The sequence below is a fragment of the Pristiophorus japonicus genome, chromosome 19, assembly GCF_044704955.1.
Source record: "Pristiophorus japonicus isolate sPriJap1 chromosome 19, sPriJap1.hap1, whole genome shotgun sequence".
NCBI lineage: Eukaryota > Metazoa > Chordata > Chondrichthyes > Pristiophoridae > Pristiophorus > Pristiophorus japonicus.
The window spans coordinates 71,795,822-71,817,685 of record NC_091995.1 but is presented as its reverse complement, the minus strand read 5'-3'; the positions used below and the strand labels follow the sequence as shown (position 1 = coordinate 71,817,685).

Sequence of the window (21,864 nt, the reverse complement as noted above, 5' to 3'; positions counted from 1 at the left end):
TTCCTCCTCAGTGAGTTGGTAGCATCGCCCAGACCAGGAATGATCAGCCATCAGATCTCAGCCAAGGCAACAGAGCCATTACAATGGAGCAGTGATAGTTCAGAGCAGTCCTAAGCATGATAGGCTAACTGGCCTCTTTCCATGATGTGACCTTCTATGAAAGTATTGAAAATGTAAGTTCTAAGTGAACGCATACTAATCTGTTGACTTTTCTGTAACTTTATTTACTGTGTGTTTTGTATGAATGAATCTTGACAACGTTGAAACACTTTCAGCCCTACATTCATTTTCCAGCTATTCCAAAATATGTCACAGGCAGGCAGGCGTGGTCCCGGCCTGCAAGACCATCAGCAGGCCGGGACCACTGCAGGGAGCAGCGCGTGCTGCTGCAGGAGGGCGACGGCTACGAAGCCAGGTCACTGATTGCAGAGCGGGCAGGCACAGCAGGAGGGGCGAAGGAGCCGCAAAAGTTTGTAGAGGGAAGTGACCGGGGATCGGGGCCCAGGAGAGGCGAGGGCCCAGGGGCAGCACGGGTCAGCCCACACTGCGATATGTGTGGGCACTGGGTCCGTGCAGCAGAGCTGGTTTCCAATCGTCTTGGGTAACCCTTGCCACTGGACCAAGACCTAGCTCTGTCAAGTCCGCGTGGTGGCTGGTGTGCAATGGCCACCACACGTTAAAAAAATCCACGCACAGGCATGTAGTTCGGGACCTGGAATATTGGGTCCTTCATTGAAACACCTGTGAACTCATCCGTTTTTGGCGGGGAAGCAAGTCATCCTCGCTTCGGGGACTGCTGATGACGATGATGACGACAACTAGCGTTGGTGAGACCACATCTGGAGTACTGCGTACAGTTTTGGTCTCCTTATTTAAGGAGGGATATACTTGCATTGGAGGCAGTTCAGAGAAGGTTCACTAGGTTGATTCCTGAAATGAAGGGGTTGTCTTATGAAGAAAGGTTGAGCCTGTACTCATTGGAGTTTAGAAGAATGAGTGGGGATCTTATTGAAACATAAGATTCTGAGGGAGCTTGACAGAGGATATTTCCCCTCGTGGGGGAATCTAGGGTGCACAGTTTCAGAATAAGGGGCCGCCCATTTAGAACTGAGACGAGGAGGAATTTCTTCTCTGAGGGTTGTAAATCTGTGGAATTCTCTGCCCCAGAGAGCTGTTGAGGCTGGGTCATTGAATATAAGGTGGAAATAGACAGATTTCTGAATGATAAGGGAGTCAAGGGTTATGGGGAGCGGGCAGGGAAGTGGAGCTGGGCCAAGATCAGATCAGCCATGATCTTATTGAATGGAGGAGCAGGCTCGAGGGACCAATGGCCGAATCCTGCTCCTATTTCTTATGTTCTTCTGTCGGACAGCCTCAACTGTGATGAGTCCGCTGGTTAAATATCCTACCAACACTCAGCTGTCTACAGCATACAGGTGTCGAATGGCCCCTTGGGGAGGGGGGGGTATTGTGCAACTGGTGCCTGTGGAATTGTACTCCAGGAGTAAATGGGAAGCAAGGAACTGAGGATAGTTTCAAAACTAAATAGTATGAAAAAGGGGAGACTGATGGAGGTAATGGGTTCTGTAGTCCGAGAGTGCGGGAACTGGCCTCTCGAACAGCTCGGACAGCTGAATGGCGGGGCCGTACAGACAGCTCCTGCCCCACTGTCCGCATAGTGTTAAAGGCAGGAAACATTAAATCTAGTTGACATATGTCTGCACCCCAGGTCATCATCATAGGCAGTCCCTCGGAATCGAGGAAGACTTGCTTCCACTCTTAACATGAGTTCTTAGATGGCTGAACAGTCCAATACGAGAACCACAGTCCCTGTCACAGGTGAGGCAGGCCCGAGGTAAGAGAGCACTCCCAAGTATCTTTCCACCTCTGCATACCCCAGAATAAATCCAGACAACGGGCGGGGGAAGATGAAGGGTTTGGGCCACAGTAAATTTGCAGAAAGAGCACATAATTGGCAAATTCATTCCAACACATACGTGGCAGCTGTGGCTCAGAGGGTAGCACCCTCGGTTCAGAGTTGGAAGGTTGTGGGTTCAAGTCCCACTCCTGAGACTTGAGCACAAAATTCCAGGCTGACACTCCAGTGCATGCACTGTCAGAGGTGCTGTCTTTTGGATGAGCCGTTAAACCAAGGCCCTGTCTGCTCTCATGGGATTCCATAGCACTATTTCGAAGAAGAGCAGGGGAGTTATCCCTGGTGTCCTGGCCAATATTTATCCCTCAATCAACATCACTAAAAACATTATCTGGGCTTTATCACATTGCTGTTTCTGGGAGCTTGCTGTGCGCAAATTGACTTCTGCGTTTCCCACATTACAACAGTGACTGCACTTCAAAAGTACCTGTACTTCATTGGCTGTAAAGCTCGTTGGGACATGCTGAGGTCGTGAAAGGCGCTATATAAATGCAAATCTTTCTTTTTACATTTTCGTAAGAAAATAAGGGTCTAAATTGGGTAGAGAGCAAATTCACAAATCACTAAAAGCAGCGACACAGGTTAATAAGGTCATAAAAGCAGACTGGGTCTCTTTTCTCGAAAGGAGAGGGCTGAGGGGTGACCTAATAAAGGTCTTTTTGAAAGCTTTTGATTGATAGAGTAGGTAGAGAGAGTGTTTCACTTGTGGGGAAGAGCAAAACTAGAAGCCATCAATTTAAGATAAGTCAAGAAATCAGATAGGGAATTCAAAAGAAACTTCTTGACCCAGAGTGTGGAACGCACTACCACAATAGTTGAAGTGAATAGCAGATACATTTAAGGGGAAGCTAGATAAGCACACGAGGGAGCAATGAATAGAGAGTTATGGAGATAGCTGGACGACAAAAGACGGGAGGACGCGCAAGTGGAGCTAAATGGCGACACGGACTGGTTGGGCCGAATGGCCTGTTTCTGTGCCGTATGTTCCATGCAATGTATAAAACTGCTACTTTGTGTTGTCTACGTGGCAGGAAAACTTAGAGCAGAGAAAGCTAACAGCAGGTTTGATAGAAGCGTTTAAAATCATGAAGGGTTCAGATAGAGTAAATAGAGAAACTGCTTCCAATGGCTGAGGGATCGATAACCAGAGGGCTCAGATTTAAGGTGATTGACAAAAGAACCTGAGGCGACATGAGGAAAAACTATTTTACGTAACAAGTGGTTGGGATTTGGACCTGGGAGATCCTGGTCAAAGACCTAAGTGGAGGAAGTGCATCCGGGAGGGCGCTGATCACCTCGAGTCTCATCGCCGAGAGCATGCAGAAACCAAGCACAGGCAGCGGAAGGAGCGTGCGGCAAACCTGTCCCACCCTCCCCTTTCCTCAACGACTATCTGTCCCACCTGTGAACAGAGTCTGTGGTTCTTGTATTGGACTATTCAGCCACCTAAGGACTCACTTTTAGAGTGGAAGCAAGTCTTCCTCGATTCCGAGAGACTGCCTATGATGAAGATGATAATGGTTGTGATTTGGAATGATACAGGTTCAATAGCAGCTTTCAAAAGGGATTTGGATAAATACGTGACGGAGATCAAATTGCAGGGATGTGGGGAAAGAGCGGGGGGGCGGTACTGACTGGATTGCTCTTCGAATGGACCGGGGCAGACTCGATGGGCCGAATGGCCTCCTATGCTGTACTTGCTGCACAAGGGCCAATATCGCAGCTTGTCCGGTAACGCGGCAGAAAGACACGAGTGGCGGAGTCAGGTTGAACCCGGTTTTTATTGCTCTAGACGACTGGTGCCGCCACAAACGATTCCAGCTCGGACAACAACATTCAAGCAACACGCTCGGCAAATCATCAAACCAAAAGGAGGCAATTTAACGGAAGCATTTAACCCCGCAACATCGTGCACTTTAAATGAAACAAAATGTGGAGCCTAGCAGAGAGAGGGAGGGAGGGAGGGAGGGAGGGAGGGAGGGAGGGAGGGAGGGAGGGAGGGAGGGAGGGAGGGAGGGAGAGAGAGAGAGAGAGAGAGAGAGAGAGAGAGAGAGAGAGAGAGAGAGAGAGAGAGAGAGAGAGAGAGAGAGAGAGAGAGAGAGAGAAGGCACCCAGAAACACACAGACATGAACAATCACTGGAGTTGGACAGTATCCATCCACAACTTATACACTCCCACCACTGGGAACGGACAGGAACTTATAGCGGCCAAAAAACGTCTCCTATCTGCATTAACGCCGCTTCTTAAGTTGCCGATTATAGTGCCTTAAAGAGCTGCATTTATTTTGGGCCGAAACAATTTACCTACTGATTACATTTCTCTACACTTGGTGCTTCTGAAATTCAAATACTAAAGAGCAGAATGTCCTTCAGATTATTCCATTTGCCTGCATCCAAATGTTAAGGCCTTGCCATATTGATTTAACCTCCCTTAAATGAAGTACGAGATCGGGCTCTGCAACACCAAGTGCGCTTTGTAGATTTGAAAGCTGAAAAAGCAGGTTGAGGGTATCTCGGTCCCGCCCTGCGCTCCTGCCCAACTCCAGGCTCAATGCCATCGCGTACAGTGGGCAGATCGTGCCCGCGCCAACACGCCCACTATACACACTGGGGGCGGTGTGCAGGCGGAATTCAAACACATCACGGCAGCCACACGATACTAACACTATCCCACACCGACTGGACCGCAACCCACAAGCAGCGGTGACGTGTGGGCCATTTACACCGGTCGCAGTCCAGCCTGGGGGATTTGTTCTGTCTTAAGTTGGAAGTGGTGAGAAGGGAGAGAGAGAGAATCAGATTTAATAAACACACGACAACTGTCGGCCCTCAATCGAACCAATGTCTCTCTGGGAAAACTGATCCAACAGAGAAAGGGATGGTTTTCTCAAAAAGAGAGGGGGGAAAAAGAATCATTTTTCTCATCTTAAAGCTAATAAAAATTGGATGCAGGCTTTTTATATATACCACTAGAATGGACACTGCCTCTTTAAAGAAGTGCTCATTTTCCCTCCAACCCACACACACACTATGTACAAAACATGCAAAATATGGTCATGATTGATTGAATTCCTGCTTCAGAGTTCTGGTTTTTTCCTAGCTGGTGGGAGCTGGGAGGCTTGAGGTACAGGAGTAATATGTACAGTTAATGGCTCCAATGACGTCCGATCCACTGAGACCAGCTCGAAAACACAGCAGGAATCTGAAACACAAATAGGGAGAGCGAGATCAGCTTCACCTTTCCTTTCTGTTCCGAAAGGTTTTCCTCCCGTCCCAACTTTCTCATGACAAACGGGACTGTAACCTAGCAACCTTCAGTGGCAGACTCCAATCCAATACGGCCAGAGGAGGTTTTACTAAAGGCGCTGTTTAGGTACAAGTTGGTGTTGTTCCCGTCCTTTCCTGAAGGCACGGCCTTACGCTGGGGTACACAGTTCTCCCCTTCCCTTCCCCCGCCCTTCTCCCTTCCCCTTCCCCCCCCCATCTCCCCTTCCCCCCCCCTTCCCTCGCCCTTCTCCCCTTTCCCCCCTCCCTCTCCCCTTTCCCTTGCCCCCTCCCTCCTCCCCCCCCTCCCTCTCCCCTTTCCCTTTCCGCCCCTCCCTCTCCCCTTTCCCTTTCCCCCCCTCCCTCCTCCCCTCCCCCCACCGCCCTTCTCCCCTCCCCCCTCCTCCAGTTTATGCTCAGCACACGGGATACTGGAGCCAGTTGTATTTTGCTGCCATCAGATGCAAATCAGCAAACCCAGCGCAGGCCACTGACCTTCATACAGCACCGTTAACGTAGAAAAACATAAGGAATAGGAGCAGGACTAGGTCCCTCGAGTCTGCTCAGCCATTCAATAAGATCATGGCTGATCTGATCTTAGCCTCAGCTCCACTTTCCTGCCTGCTCCCCATACCCTTCACTCCCCTATCGTTGAAAAATCTGTCTATCTCCACCTAAAATATATTCAATGACCCAGCCTCCACAGCTCTCTGGGACAGAGAATTCCACCCTCTGAGAGAAGAAATTCCTCCTCATTTCCCTTTTAAATGGACGACCCCTTATTCTGAAACTATGTCCCCTAGTTCATGATTCCCCCACTGGGGGAAACATCCTCTTTGCATCTACCCTGCCAAGCCCCTTCAGAATCTTATATGTTTTAATAAGATCACCTCTCATTCTTCTGAACTCCAATGAGTACAGGCCCAAACTGCTCAACCTTTCTTCATAAAGAAACCCCTTCACCTCAGGAATCGATCTCGGGAAACTTCTCTGAAGATGCTAAGCGCTTCACAAAAACAGACATCTAGTGTCTCCGGGTCAGCCTGACTCCAGTCACGTATTTATGCCCCCCACCCCTCCTCGAGCTAAAGGTGGAGGCTCACATTCGATCGGTGAGAAGGCTCCAGCAGTTCGTTGTGTAACGGACAGTAAATTTACAGAAATGTTGCTTTACCCATCGGTGTTAATCATCGTCATCATCATCGACCGGGACGAAGATGTCGTGTTCCTCCAGCAGGGAGGCAAAGCTCTTGCTGATCAGAGTGCCCATGTACAGAAACGGGATGACCACGATAAAGACTTTCATCAGACCAAAGGAAGTCTGCGGGGGAGAAAATAAAAGCTCAAACGACATATCCTCGTGCAGTTCTCCCCCCTCCACGAGAGGCCGACAGCGCGTGGTCGCACGGGCAAGATACTGGATGTCGCGGGCCAGCTCAGCGAATGTTAGCGGCCTATTCGACAGCCGGGCCAGGCCAAGGTGTCAGCTGTGGCTCAGTGGGCAGCACCCTCGCCTCGGAGTCAGAGGGTTGTGGGTTCAAATCCCACTCCAGGGACTTGAGCACATAAATCCAGGCTGACACTCCCAGTGCAGTGCTGAGGGAGTGCTGCACTGTTGGAGGTGCCGTCTTTCGGATGAGACCCCGTCTGCCCTCTCAGGTGGATGAAAAAATCCCACGCCACTATTTCGAAGAAGAGCAGGGGAGTTATCCCCGGTATCCTGGTCACCTAGCAGCCCTCAACCAACATCACTAAAACAGGTTATCTGGTCATTGTCACATTGCTGTTTGTGGGAGCTTGTCAATAAATGATCTGCCGCATTTCTCCAGCTAACAGTGACTGCACTTTAAAAAGTACTTCATTTTAAAAAGTACTTCATTGGCTGTAAAGCGTTTTGGGATGTACTGAAGTGGTGAAAGGTACCATATAAATGTCCTTTCCTTTCCCAGAGGAGGTCACCAGATAGCAATCAGCAGCAGCAATGCTGCTCCAACCACTGCCCTGGCTGTGATCTGCTAACTCAGTACCGACCAAGGAGCAGGAGTAGGCCATACGGCCCCTCGAGCCTGCTCCGCCATTCAATTAGATCACGGCTGATCTTCGACCTCAACCCCACTTTCTCCCTCGATTCCCCGAGAGTCCAAAAATCCATCGATCTCAGCCTCGAATATACACAATGACTGAGCATGCACAGCCCTCTAGGGCAGAGAATTCCGAAGGTTCACAACCCTCTGAGTGAAGAAATTCCTCCTCATCTCAGTCTTAAATGGCCGACCCCTTATCCTGAGACTGTGCCCCCCAGTTCTAGACTCTCCAGCCGGAGGGAACATCCTCTCAGTATTTACCCTGTCAAGCCACCTCAGAATCTTGTATGTTTCAAATGAGATCACCTCTCATTTTCTAAACTCCAGAGAGTATGGGCTCAATCGACTCAACCTCTCCTCATAGGACAGCCCTCTAATCCCAGAAATCAATCTAATGCACCTTTGTTGCACTGCTTCTAAGGCAAACCTATCCTGAGATAAGGACTAAACTGTACACAGTACTCCAGGTGTGGTCTCACTAAAGCCTCAAATAATTGTAGTTGTCATCATAGACAGTCCCTTGGAGTCAAGGATGACTTGCTTCCACTCTTAAGTGAGTTCTCAGGTGACTGAGGGGTCTAATGCGGGAATTACAGTCTGTCACCGGTGGGGCAGACAGTGGTTGAAGGAAAGGGTGGGTGGGACTGGTTTGCCGCACGCTCCTTCCGCTGCCTGCGCTTGTTTTCTGATGCTCTCGGCGATGGGACTCGAGGTGCTCAGCGCCCTCCCAGATGCTTTTCCTCCATTTTGGGCAATCGTGGGCCAGGGACTCCCAGGTGTCGGCGGGAGGCTTTAAGGGTGTCCTTGAAACATTTCCTCTGCCCACCTGGGGCTCACTTGCCAGGTCGAAGCTCCAGGAAGAGCGCTTGTTTTGGGAGTCTCGTGTCGAGCATGAGGACAATATGGCCCGCCCATCAGTGCTTTGATGCTGGGGATGTTGGCCTGATCGAGAACACTGACGTTGGCGTGTCTATCCTGCCAATGGATTTGCAGGATCTTGCGGAGGCAGCGTTGGTGGTACTTCTCCCGCGTGTTGAGGTGTCTGCTGTTCATCATCCATGTCTCTGAGCCATACAGGAGTGCGGATATCACTACTGCCCTGTAGACCATGAGCTTGTTGACGCATGAGGTCCTGATCATCAAACACTCTCTTCCTCAGGCGACCGAAGGCTGCGCTGGCGCACTGGAGGCGGTGTTGGACAATTCAGGGTAAGGCATTTACCCGCTGAGGTACAGGTGGAACACAACGCGCAACACTTTGATGAGACATCCTCTGAGTTGTGACTGTTAGCGGCGGAATTAGTATTCAGACCAATTCTGCTGCTAACAACCTGTTAAAGTAAACTGCAGTTTTTAAATCAAAGTTGTCAGCACCGTTAAACTCACAAAGCAGGCTTGCCAGCCTGGGTCTTGAGCAGTGCGGGGAGCATCACAGCACACTCCCGGACTCCCCCCCCCCCGCCCCCCTCGCGCACTCCCGGACTCCTGTCCCCATTTCCCGGGCAGTACAGCATGCAGAGGTGAGACACTCATTACCCGATGTTAGCTGTGGCACGCACCATCTATCGCAATCCCGAGCAGTGTACGTAAGGACATTTATAGTTACTAGATGATCTCCTGAGACACTGCCGGGCAGAAGTGACTCAGACACAATGGGCCAAATGGCCTCCTACTGTTGTGTAAACATCTATGCTTCTAAACATGTTTTAAAAATGCTTCCTCCTGTTCCTGTCTCCCCCAGCCTTCCACTCTCTCTTGCTCTCTGTCTCCTTTCCCGGTTTGTCTTCCCTTCTTTCTTTCTCTGCCTCTCTAGATCTCTGCCTCCAACTCTTACTCAGTTTCTCTTCTCTCTCTGCAAGGAAAATGGCCCATGCATTCACTTTAACTAAATTCACGTGTGATTGACGTTAGAATGGCTACAGGAACAATTATTACTCAATACATTATCATCATCAGCGGTCCCTCGAAACGAGGATGACTTGCTTCCATGCCAAAAAGGGATGAGTTCACAGGTGTTTCAATGAAGGACCTAATATTCCAGATCCCGAACTACATCCTGAAGGGTGGAATATGCCAGTGTGTGGATTTTTTTAACGTGTGGTTGCCGTTGCACACCAGACACCACACGGGCTTGACAGAGCGAAGTCTTGGTCCAGTGGCAAGGATTACCCAAGACGACTGGAGACCAGCTCTGCTGCACAGACCTAGTGCGCACACATATCGCAGTGTGGGCTGGTCCGTGCTGCCCCTGGACCTTTGCCTCTGCTGAGCCCTGAACTCACGCCTCTCCTGGGCCCCGATCACATCATGCCACGATCACTCTCCGCTCCTTCGCCCCGACCTCGCCGCTCCTGCTGTACCTGCCCACGCTCCAATCACCGACCAGTTGCGCTGCACCCTGAGGTTCGTGTTATGCTCCACGCTGTTCCTCCTTTAAGGCCCTGACCTGCTGCTGATGGTCCTCGCTGGTCGGGGCCGCCGTGCTGAATGCCGGTCCCACACTTCTCCTCCTTTAAGGTCTGCACCATCTTCTGAGTGAGCAGGTTTTTGCTCCTTGCTCACTGTTCAGGCATTACAAGAAGATGATCACTTGCACGGACTGTCTTTCCTTCTATTTGCCCTCAACAGCTCAGATTAAACCTGCAATGCTGCATGTGTCCTGTGCCATATGGGGACAATTTCTGCAATATATTTTTTAAGGAGTTTAGATAGGCAAGGTAAATGTGATGCTGAAAGCTGGCTTTACCCAATTGTAGCTGAAAAGAGTTCCTTTATCTCTGAATCAATGCCCAATTCGCAAAACTGTCTGTGAATTAAATACATGCACACAAATAGCCACTAACAGACTTTACTTAGTCTCCTTCCCTTCGAGTCGCACTGGGGAGTTTGGGATCGATTGAGATATTGGGGGAGTTTGTACATCAACACCCAGTGTCGAGGCTCACAGCGGGGCAATGTACGGTGAATGAACAAGACTATCAGAAAACATTGGGATTATAATTATGTGTGAGCACGTGTACGTGTCAGCATGTGAGAGCATCAGTGAGTGTGTGTGTGTCAGCGTGCGCGTGTCAGCGTGCGTGTCAGCGTGTGTGAGAGCATCAGCGTGTGTGCGTGTCAGCGTGTGTGTGTCAGCGTGTGTGCGTGTCAGCGTGTGTGTGTGTGCGTCAGTGTCAGTGTGTGTGTGTGTCAGCGTTTGTGTATCAGCGTTTGTGTGTGTCAGCGTCAGCGTGTGTGTGTGCGTGTCAGCGTGTGTGTGCGTGTCAGCGTTTGTGTGTGCGTGTCAGCGTGCGTGTCAGCGTGTGTGTGTCAGCGTGTGTGCGTGTCAGCGTACGTGTGTCAGCGTGCGTGTCAGCGTGCGTGCGTCAGCGTGCGCGTGTGTCAGCGTGCGCGTGTGTGTCAGCGTGTGTGTGTGCGTGTCAGCATGTGTGTGTCAGTGTGCGTGTGCGTGTCAGCGTGCGTGCGTCAGCGTGCGCGTGTGTCAGCGTGCGCGTGTGTGTCAGCGTGTGTGTGTGCGTGTCAGCATGTGTGTGTCAGCGTGCGTGTGTGTGTCAGCGTGCGCGTGTGTCAGCGTGCGCGTGTCAGCGTGCGTGTGTGTCAGCGTGCGCGTGTCAGCGTGTGTGTGTGTCAGCGTGTGTGTGTGTGTGTCAGTAAGTGTGTGTGTGTGTGTGTGTGTCAGCAAGTGTGTGTGTCAGTAAGTGTGTGTGTGTGTCAGCGTGTGTGTGTCAGTAAGTGTGTGTGTGTGTCAGCGTGTGTGTGTGTCAGTAAGTGTGTGTGTGTGTGTCAGCGTGCGTGTGTCAGCGTGCGTGTCAGCGTGCGTGCGTCAGCGTGCGCGTGTGTCAGTAAGTGTGTGTGTGTGTCAGCGTGTGTGTGTCAGTAAGTGTGTGTGTGTGTCAGCGTGTGTGTGTGTCAGTAAGTGTGTGTGTGTGTGTCAGCGTGCGTGTGTCAGCGTGCGTGCGTCAGCGTGCGCGTGTGTCAGCGTGCGCGTGTGTGTCAGCGTGTGTGTGTGCGTGTCAGCGTGTGTGTGTCAGCGTGCGTGTGTGTCAGCGTGCGCGTGTGTCAGCGTGCGCGTGTCAGCGTGCGTGTGTGTCAGCGTGCGCGTGTCAGCGTGTGTGTGTGTCAGCGTGTGTGTGTGTGTCAGCGTGTGCGTGTGTGTCAGTAAGTGTGTGTGTGTGTCAGCGTGTGTGTGTCAGTAAGTGTGTGTGTGTGTCAGCGTGTGTGTGTGTGTCAGCGTGTGCGTGTGTGTCAGTAAGTGTGTGTGTGTGTCAGCGTGTGTGTGTCAGTAAGTGTGTGTGTGTGTCAGCGTGTGTGTGTGTCAGCGTGTGTGTGTGTCAGTAAGTGTGTGTGTCAGTAAGTGTGTGTGTGTGTGTCAGCGTGTGTGTGTGTGTGTCAGCGTGTGTGTGTGTGTGTCAGCATGTATGTGTGTGTGTCAGCATGTGTGTGTGTCAGCATGTGTGTGTGTGTGTCAGCGTGTGTGTGTGTGTGTGTCAGCGTGTGTGTGTGTGTGTCAGCATGTGTGTGTGTGTGTCAGCATGTGTGTGTGTCAGCGTGTGTGTGTGTCAGTAAGTGTGCGTGAGAGTGTCAGTGGTCGAGGGAAATAAACAAACTCTAAACCTGCTGAGAAAAGCACACACGGACAAAACTGGGCTGGCTGCTGATGCCTGCCACTGTCACAGTGTGCCAACACTCTGTCTCAGCTGCACACATTAAGACCAGACTTTTGGACATGATGACAGAGGGGATCGGCATCTATGGAATTACAGTAAGGATTGAAGAAAAGGGTGAACAGTACGCTCTCAAATGTACCACAGTGCAAGTAATACCCTTGGAACAGGCTTGTGTGGTGGATTCGCTGAATTGCTTCAAGCGAGAGCTGGACCTGTTTCTGGCTGGGGCGGAGAGCACCCCTTACAGAAGGTGGTACTGCAGGGAATTCAGGGCCAGAGTGATCTCCTGGACTAGTTTCACTAGATGGGTCAGAGAGAAATCGCCCATATTTGTCCCCCCAAATTGGCCTGGGTTTTTTTATCTGGTTAATTCTCCTCTCTCAGGAGGTCGCATGGTTTCGGGAGGGGTGGGGAGTGTATGTTGTGATACACAAGTAATTGCAATCATGTGGGACAGGCTGGATGGACCAGAGGGTCGTTACCTGTCCATCATTGTCCGTATTATAATAATTATTGGGTTTGCTATCACAATGTTGGAAAGCACCTCACACAATCAATGATTCGATAGCGGGTCATCGAACTCCAATGTTGCTTACCTGTGTCCGAGTTTCCCTCTGTAAAACAAGGTGTGTGTTTAACAGGATCATAAGATTATATAGATTTAATTAAGGCGAGAGAAAGTGTGCGAGAGCCACAGAAAGACGACGAAATGAGGAAGACAGAGTGGATGATGATCAGAAAGACAATGAAAGAAAAAGACCCGTTATAAATCTCTGGTTAGGCCGCAGCTGGAGTACTGTGTCCAATTCTGGGCACCGCACTTTAGCAAGGATGTGAAGGCCTTCGAGGCGCTGCAGAGATTTATCAGAATGGTGCCAGGAATGAGGGACTGCAGTTATGTGGAGAGACTGGAGAAGCTGGGGTTGTTCTCCTTTAAAGGTTATGGGGAGATTTAATAGCGGCATCCACAATTATTTGACAGAGGTTTGATAGAAGGAGAAACTGTTTCTACTGGCAGGAGGGGCGGTAACCAGAGGAGACTGGCAAAAGAAGCAGTGGGGAGATGAGGAGAACCTTTTTTTTTTTACACAGCAAGTTTTAACGATCTGAAACACGCTGCCTGAAAGGGCGGTGGAAGCAGATTCAATAGTGATTTTCAAAGAGGAGTTGGATAAATACTTGAAGCAAAAACATTTGCGTAGGGCTATGGGGGAAAAGTGGGGGAGTGGGATTAATTGGATCGCTCTTTCAAAGAGCTGGCACAGGCAGGATGGGCCAAATGGCCTCCTTCTGTAGTGTATGATTCGATGGCCGAGAGCGTGATACAATCAGAGACAGAGAGACAGTTACAAGCACCTGGGATCAAAGAGAATGTCCTTGCTGTTGACCACACATATACATTCCATCAAATTTACACAGAAACAGGACATTCGGCCCAACTGGTCCGTGCCAGTGTTTATGCTCCTCGCGAGCCTCCTCCCACCCCATCAACATAACCTTCTATTCCCTTCTCCCTCATGTACTTGTCCAGATTCCCCTTAAATGCACCTACGCTATTCAACCACTTCCCTGTGGTAGCGAGCTCCACATTCTCATCACTCTCTGGGTAAAGAAGTTTCTTCTGAATTCCCATATTGGACTTATTAGCGACTATCTCATATTTATGGCCCCTAGTTCTGATCTCCCTTGCAAAAGGAAATGTCTTCTCTAAGTCTACCCTATCGGAACCCCTTCATAATTTTGAAGATCTCAGGTCAACCCTCAGCCTTCTCGTTTCTAGAGAAAATTGCCCCGATCTGCTGTCTTTCCTGATAGTTAGAACTGCTCAGTTCTGGTATCATCCTTGTAAATCTTTTTTGCATTTTCTCCAGTCCTTTTTTTTTTAAATGGAGACTCGAACTGCGCACAGGTACTCGAAGTGTGGTGTAACCAAGGTTCTATAAAAGTTTAACCTAACTTCTCTGCTTTTCAATTCTATATCTCTGGTTATTAACCCAAGTGCTATGATTATATTTGTTATCGCTTTGCTACTTTTAATGATTTGTGAATCCAAGGAAGTGGCATACAAATTGGCCAGAAATAGCAGTGAACCCGGAGACTGGGAGAAATTTAGAACTCAGCAGAGGAGGACAAAGGGTTTGATTAGAGCAGGGAAAATGGAGTACGAGAAGAAGCTTGCAGGGAACATTAAGACGGATTGCAAAAGTTTCTATAGATATGTAAAGAGAAAAAGGTTAGTAAAGACAAACGTAGGTCCCCTGCAGTCAGAATCAGGGGAAGTCATAACGGGGAACAAAGAAATGGCAGACCAATTGAACAAGTACTTTGGTTCAGTATTCACTAAGGAGGACACAAACAACCTTCCGGATATAAAAGGGGTCAGAGGGTTTAGTAAGGAAGAGGAACTGAGGGAAATCCTTATTAGTCGGGAAATTGTGTTGGGGAAATTGATGGGATTGAAGGCCGATAAATCCCCAGGGCCTGATGGACTGCATCCCAGAGTACTTAAGGAGGTGGTCTTGGAAATAGCGGATGCATTGACAGTCATTTTCCAACATTCCATTGACTCTGGATCAGTTCCTATCGAGTAGAGGGTAGCCCATGTAACCCCACTTTTTAAAAAAGGAGGGAGAGAAAACAGGGAATTATAGACCGGTCAGCCTGACATCGGTAGTGGGTAAAATGATGGAATCAATTATTAAGGATGTCATAGCAGTGCATTTGGAAAAAGGTGACATGATAGGTCTAAGGCAGCATGGATTTGTGAAAGGGAAATCATGCTTGACAAATCTTCTTGAATTTTTTGAGGATGTTTCCAGTAGAGTGGACAAGGGAGAACCAGTTGATGTGGTATATTTGGACTTTCAGAAGGCTTTCGACAAGGTCCCACACAAGAGATTAATGTGCAAAGTTAAAGCACATGGGATTGGGGGTAGTGTGCTGACATGGATTGAGAACTGGTTGTCAGACAGGAAGCAAAGAGTAAATGGAGACTTTTCAGAATGGCAGGCAGTGACTAGTGGGGTACCGCAAGGTTCTGTGCTGGGGCCCCAGCTGTTTACACTGTACATTAATGACTTAGACGAGGGGATTAAATGTAGTATCTCCAAATTTGCAGATGACACTAAGTTGGGTGGCAGTGTGAGCTGCGAGGAGGATGCTATGAGGCTGCAGAGCGACTTGGATAGGTTAGGTGAGTGGGCAAATGCATGGCAGATGAAGTATAATGTGGATAAATGTGAGGTTATCCACTTTGGTGGTAAAAACAGAGAGACAGACTATTATCTGAATGGTGACAGATTAGGAAAAGGGGAGGTGCAACGAGACCTGGGTGTCATGGTACATCAGTCATTGAAGGTTGGCATGCAGGTACAGCAGGCGGTTAGGAAAGCAAATGGCATGTTGGCCTTCATAGCGAGGGGATTTGAGTACAGGGGCAGGGAGGTGTTGCTACAGTTGTACAGGGCCTTGGTGAGGCCACACCTGGAGTATTGTGTACAGTTTTGGTCTCCTAACCTGAGGAAGGACATTCTTGCTATTGAGGGAGTGCAGCAAAGGTTCACCAGACTGATTCCCGGAATGGCGGGACTGACCTATCAAGAAAGACTGGATCAACTGGGCTTGTATTCACTGGAGTTCAGAAGAATGAGAGGGGACCTCATAGAAACGTTTAAAATTCTGATGGGTTTAGACAGGTTAGATGCAGGAAGAATGTTCCCAATGTTGGGGAAGTCCAGAACCAGGGGACACAGTCTAAGAATAAGGGGTAAGCCATTTAGGACCGAGATGAGGAGAAACTTCTTCACCCAGAGAGTGGTGAACCTGTGGAATTCTCTACCACAGAAAGTTGTTGAGGCCAATTCACTAAATATATTCAAAAAGGAGTTAGATGAAGTCCTTACTACTAGGGGGATCAAGGGGTACGGCGAGAAAGCAGGAATGGGGTACTGAAGTTGCATGTTCAGCCATGAACTCATTGAATGGCGGTGCAGGCTCGAAGGGCCGAATGGCCTACTCCTGCACCTATTTTCTATGTTTCTATGGTCCTTGATCCCTGTGCTCCTCAACCCCATTTAGACTGTTATTTTCCAAGCAGTATGTGGCCACCATATTCTTCCTACCATAATGCACCAGCTAACACTTACCTAGATTGAAATTAATTTGCTATTTACACACCAATTCTGCAAGTTTAATAAACGTCTTTGTGCATTTTGTTGCAGTCTTCCTCAGTATTAACTCTAGCCCCCAATTTGGTGGCGTCCACAAATTTTGATATTGTACTTCCGATTCCCGAGGCCAAATCATTTATTTAAATAGTGTACCACAGTGGTCCTAGCACCGATCCCTGTAGAACACACCACTTCTCATCATTTTGAATAAATATCTTTCACCCCTGCTTTCTGTTTTGTAGCCAGCTTGTTATCCATTCTGCTGTTTGTCCCAACTCCACATGCTCTGACCTTAGTCGTGAGTCGACTATGTGGTACCTTATTGAAGACCTTTAGAAAATCCACATATACTACATCCACTGCATTACCCGGGTCTACGCTTTCTGTTGCTTCTTCAAAGAATTCAATAAGGCTGTAAAGCATTAAGCTAACTGGTCTATAGTTCCCTGAACTTGTTCCGCCTACTTTTTTTACATATAGCTCTTCCATAGCTTTTTTAGTATGCGCCTTTACCTTCTCTAAGTTTATCTGGTTTATCCGTTATCTCCCACCTTTCTATCTTAAATGTCTTGCTATCTTTTTTAATCTCTTCTGATGTCATTGTCTACCCTGTTAGTTTCCCTGATGCAAAGTATTTATTCAATACTTCTGCCATTTCACTGTCCAAAATTTGGCAGCCCGTGTCCTAACTCGCATCGAGTCCTGCTCGCCCACCATCATCATCATAGGCAGTCTCTCGAAATCGAGGAAGACTTGCTTCCACTCTAAAAGTGAGTTCTTAGGTGACTGAACAGTTCAATACGGGAATTACAGTCTCTGTCACAGGTGGGACAGACTGTCATTGAGGAAAGGGTGGGTGGGACTGGTTTGCCGCACACTCTTTCCGCTTCCTGCGCTTGTTTTCTGCATGCTCTTGGCGATGAGACTCGAGGTGCTCAGCGCCCTCCCGGATGCACTTTCTCCACTTAGGGTGGTCTTTGGCCAGGGACTCCCAGGTGTCGGTGGGGATGTTGCATTTTTATCAAGGAGGCTTTGAGGGTTTCCTCTGCCCACCTTGGGCTCGCTTGCCATGTAGGAGTCACCCATCACCTCTGTGCTCGCTGACCTACAATGGCTTCCGGTTAAGCAATGCCTCGATTTCAAAATTCTCCTCCTTGTTTACAAATCCCTCCATGGCCTCACCCCTCCCGATCCCAGTAATCTCCTCCAGCCCCACACCATCATCACACCACCACCACCCCGAGATTTCTGCGCACCTCAAATTCTGCCCTCTTGAGCATCCCTGATTATAATCGCTCCACCATTGGTGGCCGTGCCTTCAGCTGCCGGGCCCTAAGCTCTGGAACACCCTGCCTAACCGCCCCGCTTCTACCTCTCATTTTTCATTTAAAAACGGTCCTTAAAACCTACCTCTTTGACTAAGCTTTTGGTCATCTGCCGTAATTTCTTCTTATGTGGCTCGGTGTCAAATGTATTTGTTTGTCTTATAACACTGCCGTGAAGCATCTTGGGACGTTTTACTCTATTAAAGGCGCTATATAAACACAAGTTGTTGTTGTTGTCATTACCTGAGAGATTATCTTGTGCATCCCTTATTGTTCCTGTCCCTATCTTAATTTTCTTTTTGTTATTTGTGTCTGTAGAATATTTTACTATTTCTTTTGATAATCTTTTATAATTTAATTTCATAGTTCCTCTTTTCTAATTATTTTTGACTTATTTCCTGATCACTTTGCATTCCCTTTAGTCATCCTCTCCTTTACTGCATATGTACTTTAGTGTATGCCTTTTCTTTAGTTCCAACAAGCGAGGTGCTAACCACACCCCCCCCTCCCCCCCTGATATTTAAATTCTGGGGGTCACCAGTGACCAGAAACTTAACTGGACCAGCCACATACATTCTGCGGTGAGTGTCGCACCTCCTGACTCGCCAAAGCCTTTCCACCATCTACAAGGCACAAGTCAGGAGTGTGATGGAATACTCTCCACTTGCCTGGATGAGTGCAGTTCCAACAATACTCGAGAAGCTCATCATTATCCAGGACAAAGCAGCCCGCTTGATTGGCCCCCGAGCCACCACTTTAAGCATTCACTCCCTCCACCAAAGGTGCACCATGGTTGCAGTGTGTACCATTTACATGATGCACTGCAGCAACTTGATAAGGCTTCTTCGGCAGCACCTCCCAAACCTGCGAGCTCTACCACCTAGAAGAACAAGGCAGCAGGTGCATGAGAACACCATCACTTGACAGTTCCCCTCCAAGTTGCACACCATTCTCACTTGGAAATATATTGCCATTCTTTCATCATTGCTGGGTCAAAATCCTGGAACTCCCTCCCTAACAGCACTGTGGGAGCACCTTAACCACACGGACTGCAGCGGTTCAAGGCAGCGGCTCACCACCTCCTTCTCAAGGGCAGTTAGGGATGGGCAGCGACGCCCACATTCCAGGAACAATTTTTTTTTTTAAATCTTAAAACCTTATAAAGATGTCATCCTTATTGCCCAGATGGTCCCCAAGGCTTACATATGTAAAAATAGGATAACATCCTTAAACTAAATGGTCTGCTTAACAGCTCCTGAATTAGATCTTTCTGCATTAAAGAGTTGACTGGTGATAGGGAATCATAGTATGATGCAACACAGAAAAGAGGCCATTCAGCCCATCGTGCCTGTGCCAGCTCTTTGGTAGAGCTATCCAATTAGTCCCACTTTCCCCAATGCCCTGTCATTCTTTAACCTTCAAGTATTTACCCAAGTCCCTTTTGAAAGTTACTACTGAATCTGCTTCCACTATCCATTCAGGCAGCGCATTCCAGATCATCATAATTCACTGTCAAATTTTTCCTCATCTCGCCTCTGGTTCTTTTGCCAGTCACCTTAAATCTGTGTCCTCTGGTTACCGACGCTCCTGTCACTGGAACGTTCCCTCAAAGTCTCCTTGATAAAGTGCAACATCCCCACTGGCACCTGGGAATCCTTGGCCCACGACCACCCAAAGTAGAGGAAGAACATCCGGGAGGGCGCTGAGCACCTCGAGTCTCGTCGCCGAGAGCATGCAGAAACCAAGCGTAGGCAGCGGAAGGAGCGTGCGGCAAACCAGGCTCCCCACCCACCCTTTCCTCCAACGATTGTCTGCCCCACCTGTGACAGAGACTGTAATTCCTGTATTAACAACAAGGCAGACATCGACAAGGAGATTCAACACTGCCTCCAGTGAACCAGTGCAGCTTTCGGCCGCCTGAGGAAAAAATAGTGTTCGAAGATCAGGCCTTCAAATCTGCCACCAAGCTCATAGTCGATAGGGCTGTTGTGATACCCGCCCTCCTGTATGGCTCAGAGACATGGACCATGTACAGTAGACACCTCAAATCGCTGGAGAAAGACCACCAACGATGCCTCCGCAAGATCCTGCAAATCCCCTGGGAGGACAGATGCACCAACGTTAGCGTCCTCGACCAGGCCAACATCCTCAGTATCGAAGCACTGACCACACTTGACCAGCTCCATTGGGCGGGCCACGTTGTTCGCATGCCTGACACAAGATTCCCAAAGCAAGCGCTTGACTCGGAACTACCACACAGCAAGCGAACCCAAGATGGGCAGAGGAAATGTTTCAAGGACACCCTCAAAGCCTCCTTGATAAAATGCAACATCCCCACCGACACCTGGGAGTCCCTGGCCAAAGACAGCCCTAAATGGAGGAAGAGCACCCGGGAGGGCAGTGAGCACCTCGAGTCTCGTCGACGAGTGCATACAGAAAGCAAGCGGAGGTAGTGGAAGGAGCGTACGGCAAACCAGACTCCCTCACCCACCCTTTCCTCCAACAGCTGTCTGTCCCACCTGTGACAAAGACTGTAATTCCCGTATTGGACTGTACACCATAGGCAGTCTCTCGGAATCGAGGAAGACTGGCTTCCACTCCTGAAGTGAGTCCTTAGGTGGCTAAACAGTCCAATACGAGAACCACAGTCCCTGTCACAGGTGGGACAGATAGTGGTTGAAGGAAAGGGAGGGTGGGACTGGTTTGCCGCACGCTCCTTCCGCTGCCTGCGCTTGGTTTCTACATGCTCTCGGTGATGAGACTCAAGGTGCTCAGTGCCCTCCCGGATGCACTTCCTCCACTTAGGGCGGTCTTGGGCCAGGGACTATTGGACTGTACAGTCACCTGAGAACTCACTTTTGGAGTGGAAGCAAGTCTTCCTCGATTTCAAGGAACTGCCTATGATGATGACAATGTCACTGGAAACAGTTTCTCCCTATCTAAAACCCTTTATGATTTTGATTATGATTAAATCTCCCTATAATCTTCTTTGCTGTGGCAGTAAAGCCATTTAAAACACATCCTGAATCCTCCCTCTGGCACTGGTCCCATTGCCCACTCCCAGGTTCAATTGATTGGTTCAACCAATCAGCTCCCTGGACAGTAATTGGTCGATAAAGCCACCAATCACCGGCGGTGGCTCATTGGCCGACCACTGACGCGCGTTGGCTGTCGTCACCGCCCAGCTCGTCCGCCAATGGCCATCAGAGACGTCGATCAGCGCGCTCCGCTCGGTGATTGGCGCAGCGCGCCGTCAATCAGAGTTTCCCCGCCCCCGCCGGCCCGGCAGCTCGGCGCCTCACCTTGTCGGGTTTGGGTAAAATGGTTCCCGATTTTGACACCACGATGTTCCTGGCTGGGCTGAGCCGAATGGCAGATTTGGTTTGGGGATGGCGAAGGCCCCGGGTTACCTCGCGTCGCAGCGAGCCGCCAACACCGATCAGGGAGCGCCCGAACGCCGCCATGTTTGTGCAGCGAAGGAGGGAGGCGGCGTTTGACGTCACAGGAGGCTGCGTGACCTTTGACCCGGTTCTCAGGGCAACCTGTTACCATGGTCCCACTATCACCATAGAAATATAGAAAATAGGTGCAGGAGTAGGCTATTCGGCCCTTCGAGCCTGCACCACCATTCAATATGACCATGGCTGATCATTCCCTCAGTACCCCTTTCCTGCTTTCTCTCCATACCCCTTGATCCCTTTAGCCGTAAGGGCCATATCTAACTCCCTCTTAAATATTTCCAATGAACTGGCCTCAACAACTCTCTGCGGCAGGGAATTCCACAGGTTCACAACTCTCTCAGTGAAGAAGTTTCTCCTCATCTCGATCCTTAATGCCTTACCCTTATCCTTAGACCGTGTCCCCTGGTTCTGGACTTCCCCCAACATCGGGAACATTCCTCCTGCATCTAACCTGTCCAGTCCCGTCAGAATTTTATATGTTTCTATGAGATCCCCTCTCATCCTTCTAAACTCCAGTGAATACAGGCCCAGTCGATCCAGTCTCTCCTCATATGTCAGTCCTGCCATCCTGGGAATCAGTCTTGTGAAACTTCGCTGCACTCCCTCAATAGCAAGAACGTCCTTCCTCAGATTAGGAGACCAAAACTGCACACAATACTCAAGGTGTGGCCTACTTTTACAGGCGCAAGTGGTTAAAAATACACATACAAATAAAAAATAAAGTTATAAAAGCACGTTTTATGTTTAAAAACCCTCCCCACTACGGTAAGTTTATTTTAAGGGTTAATAAAACATTTTTTTAACAAGTTGGAAAACTATTTTTTTATAACCACTTTAATTTAAATGCATGTTAATTGTGTACTTTATTTCCTATTTTTAATTAGTTTTTAAGTGTTTTGGGGGGTTTCTCATTCATAGCAATAGGAGTTCCGTCCTTACTGAGAAACTATACTGTAC

The 21,864-nt window shown here is 49.0% G+C and overlaps 1 protein-coding gene across 1 annotated transcript; it reads right to left on the bottom strand.

Moving 5' to 3' along the window:
• Positions 1 to 3,698: 3,698 nt before the first annotated feature.
• LOC139230484 (essential MCU regulator, mitochondrial) lies at positions 3,699 to 20,937 on the bottom strand. The gene is made up of 3 exons (XM_070862305.1): positions 20,749 to 20,937; positions 6,376 to 6,522; positions 3,699 to 5,139 (listed from the first exon to the last, which is right to left on the bottom strand). The coding sequence occupies exons 1-2, from the start codon at positions 20,908 to 20,910 to the stop codon at positions 6,385 to 6,387; spliced, it is 300 nt and encodes a 99-aa protein (XP_070718406.1). The 5' UTR covers positions 20,911 to 20,937; the 3' UTR covers positions 3,699 to 5,139; positions 6,376 to 6,384.
• Positions 20,938 to 21,864: the final 927 nt, after the last annotated feature.

Coding starts and splice junctions, on each gene's coding strand:
- LOC139230484 (XM_070862305.1), bottom strand. CDS start 20,910: ATGGCGGCGTTCGGGCGCTCCCTGATCGGTGTTGGCGGCTCGCTGCGA. Junction 6,523..20,748: donor TTTTACCCAAACCCGACAAG/GTGAGGCGCCGA, acceptor TCTCCCCCGCAG/ACTTCCTTTGGTCTGATGAA.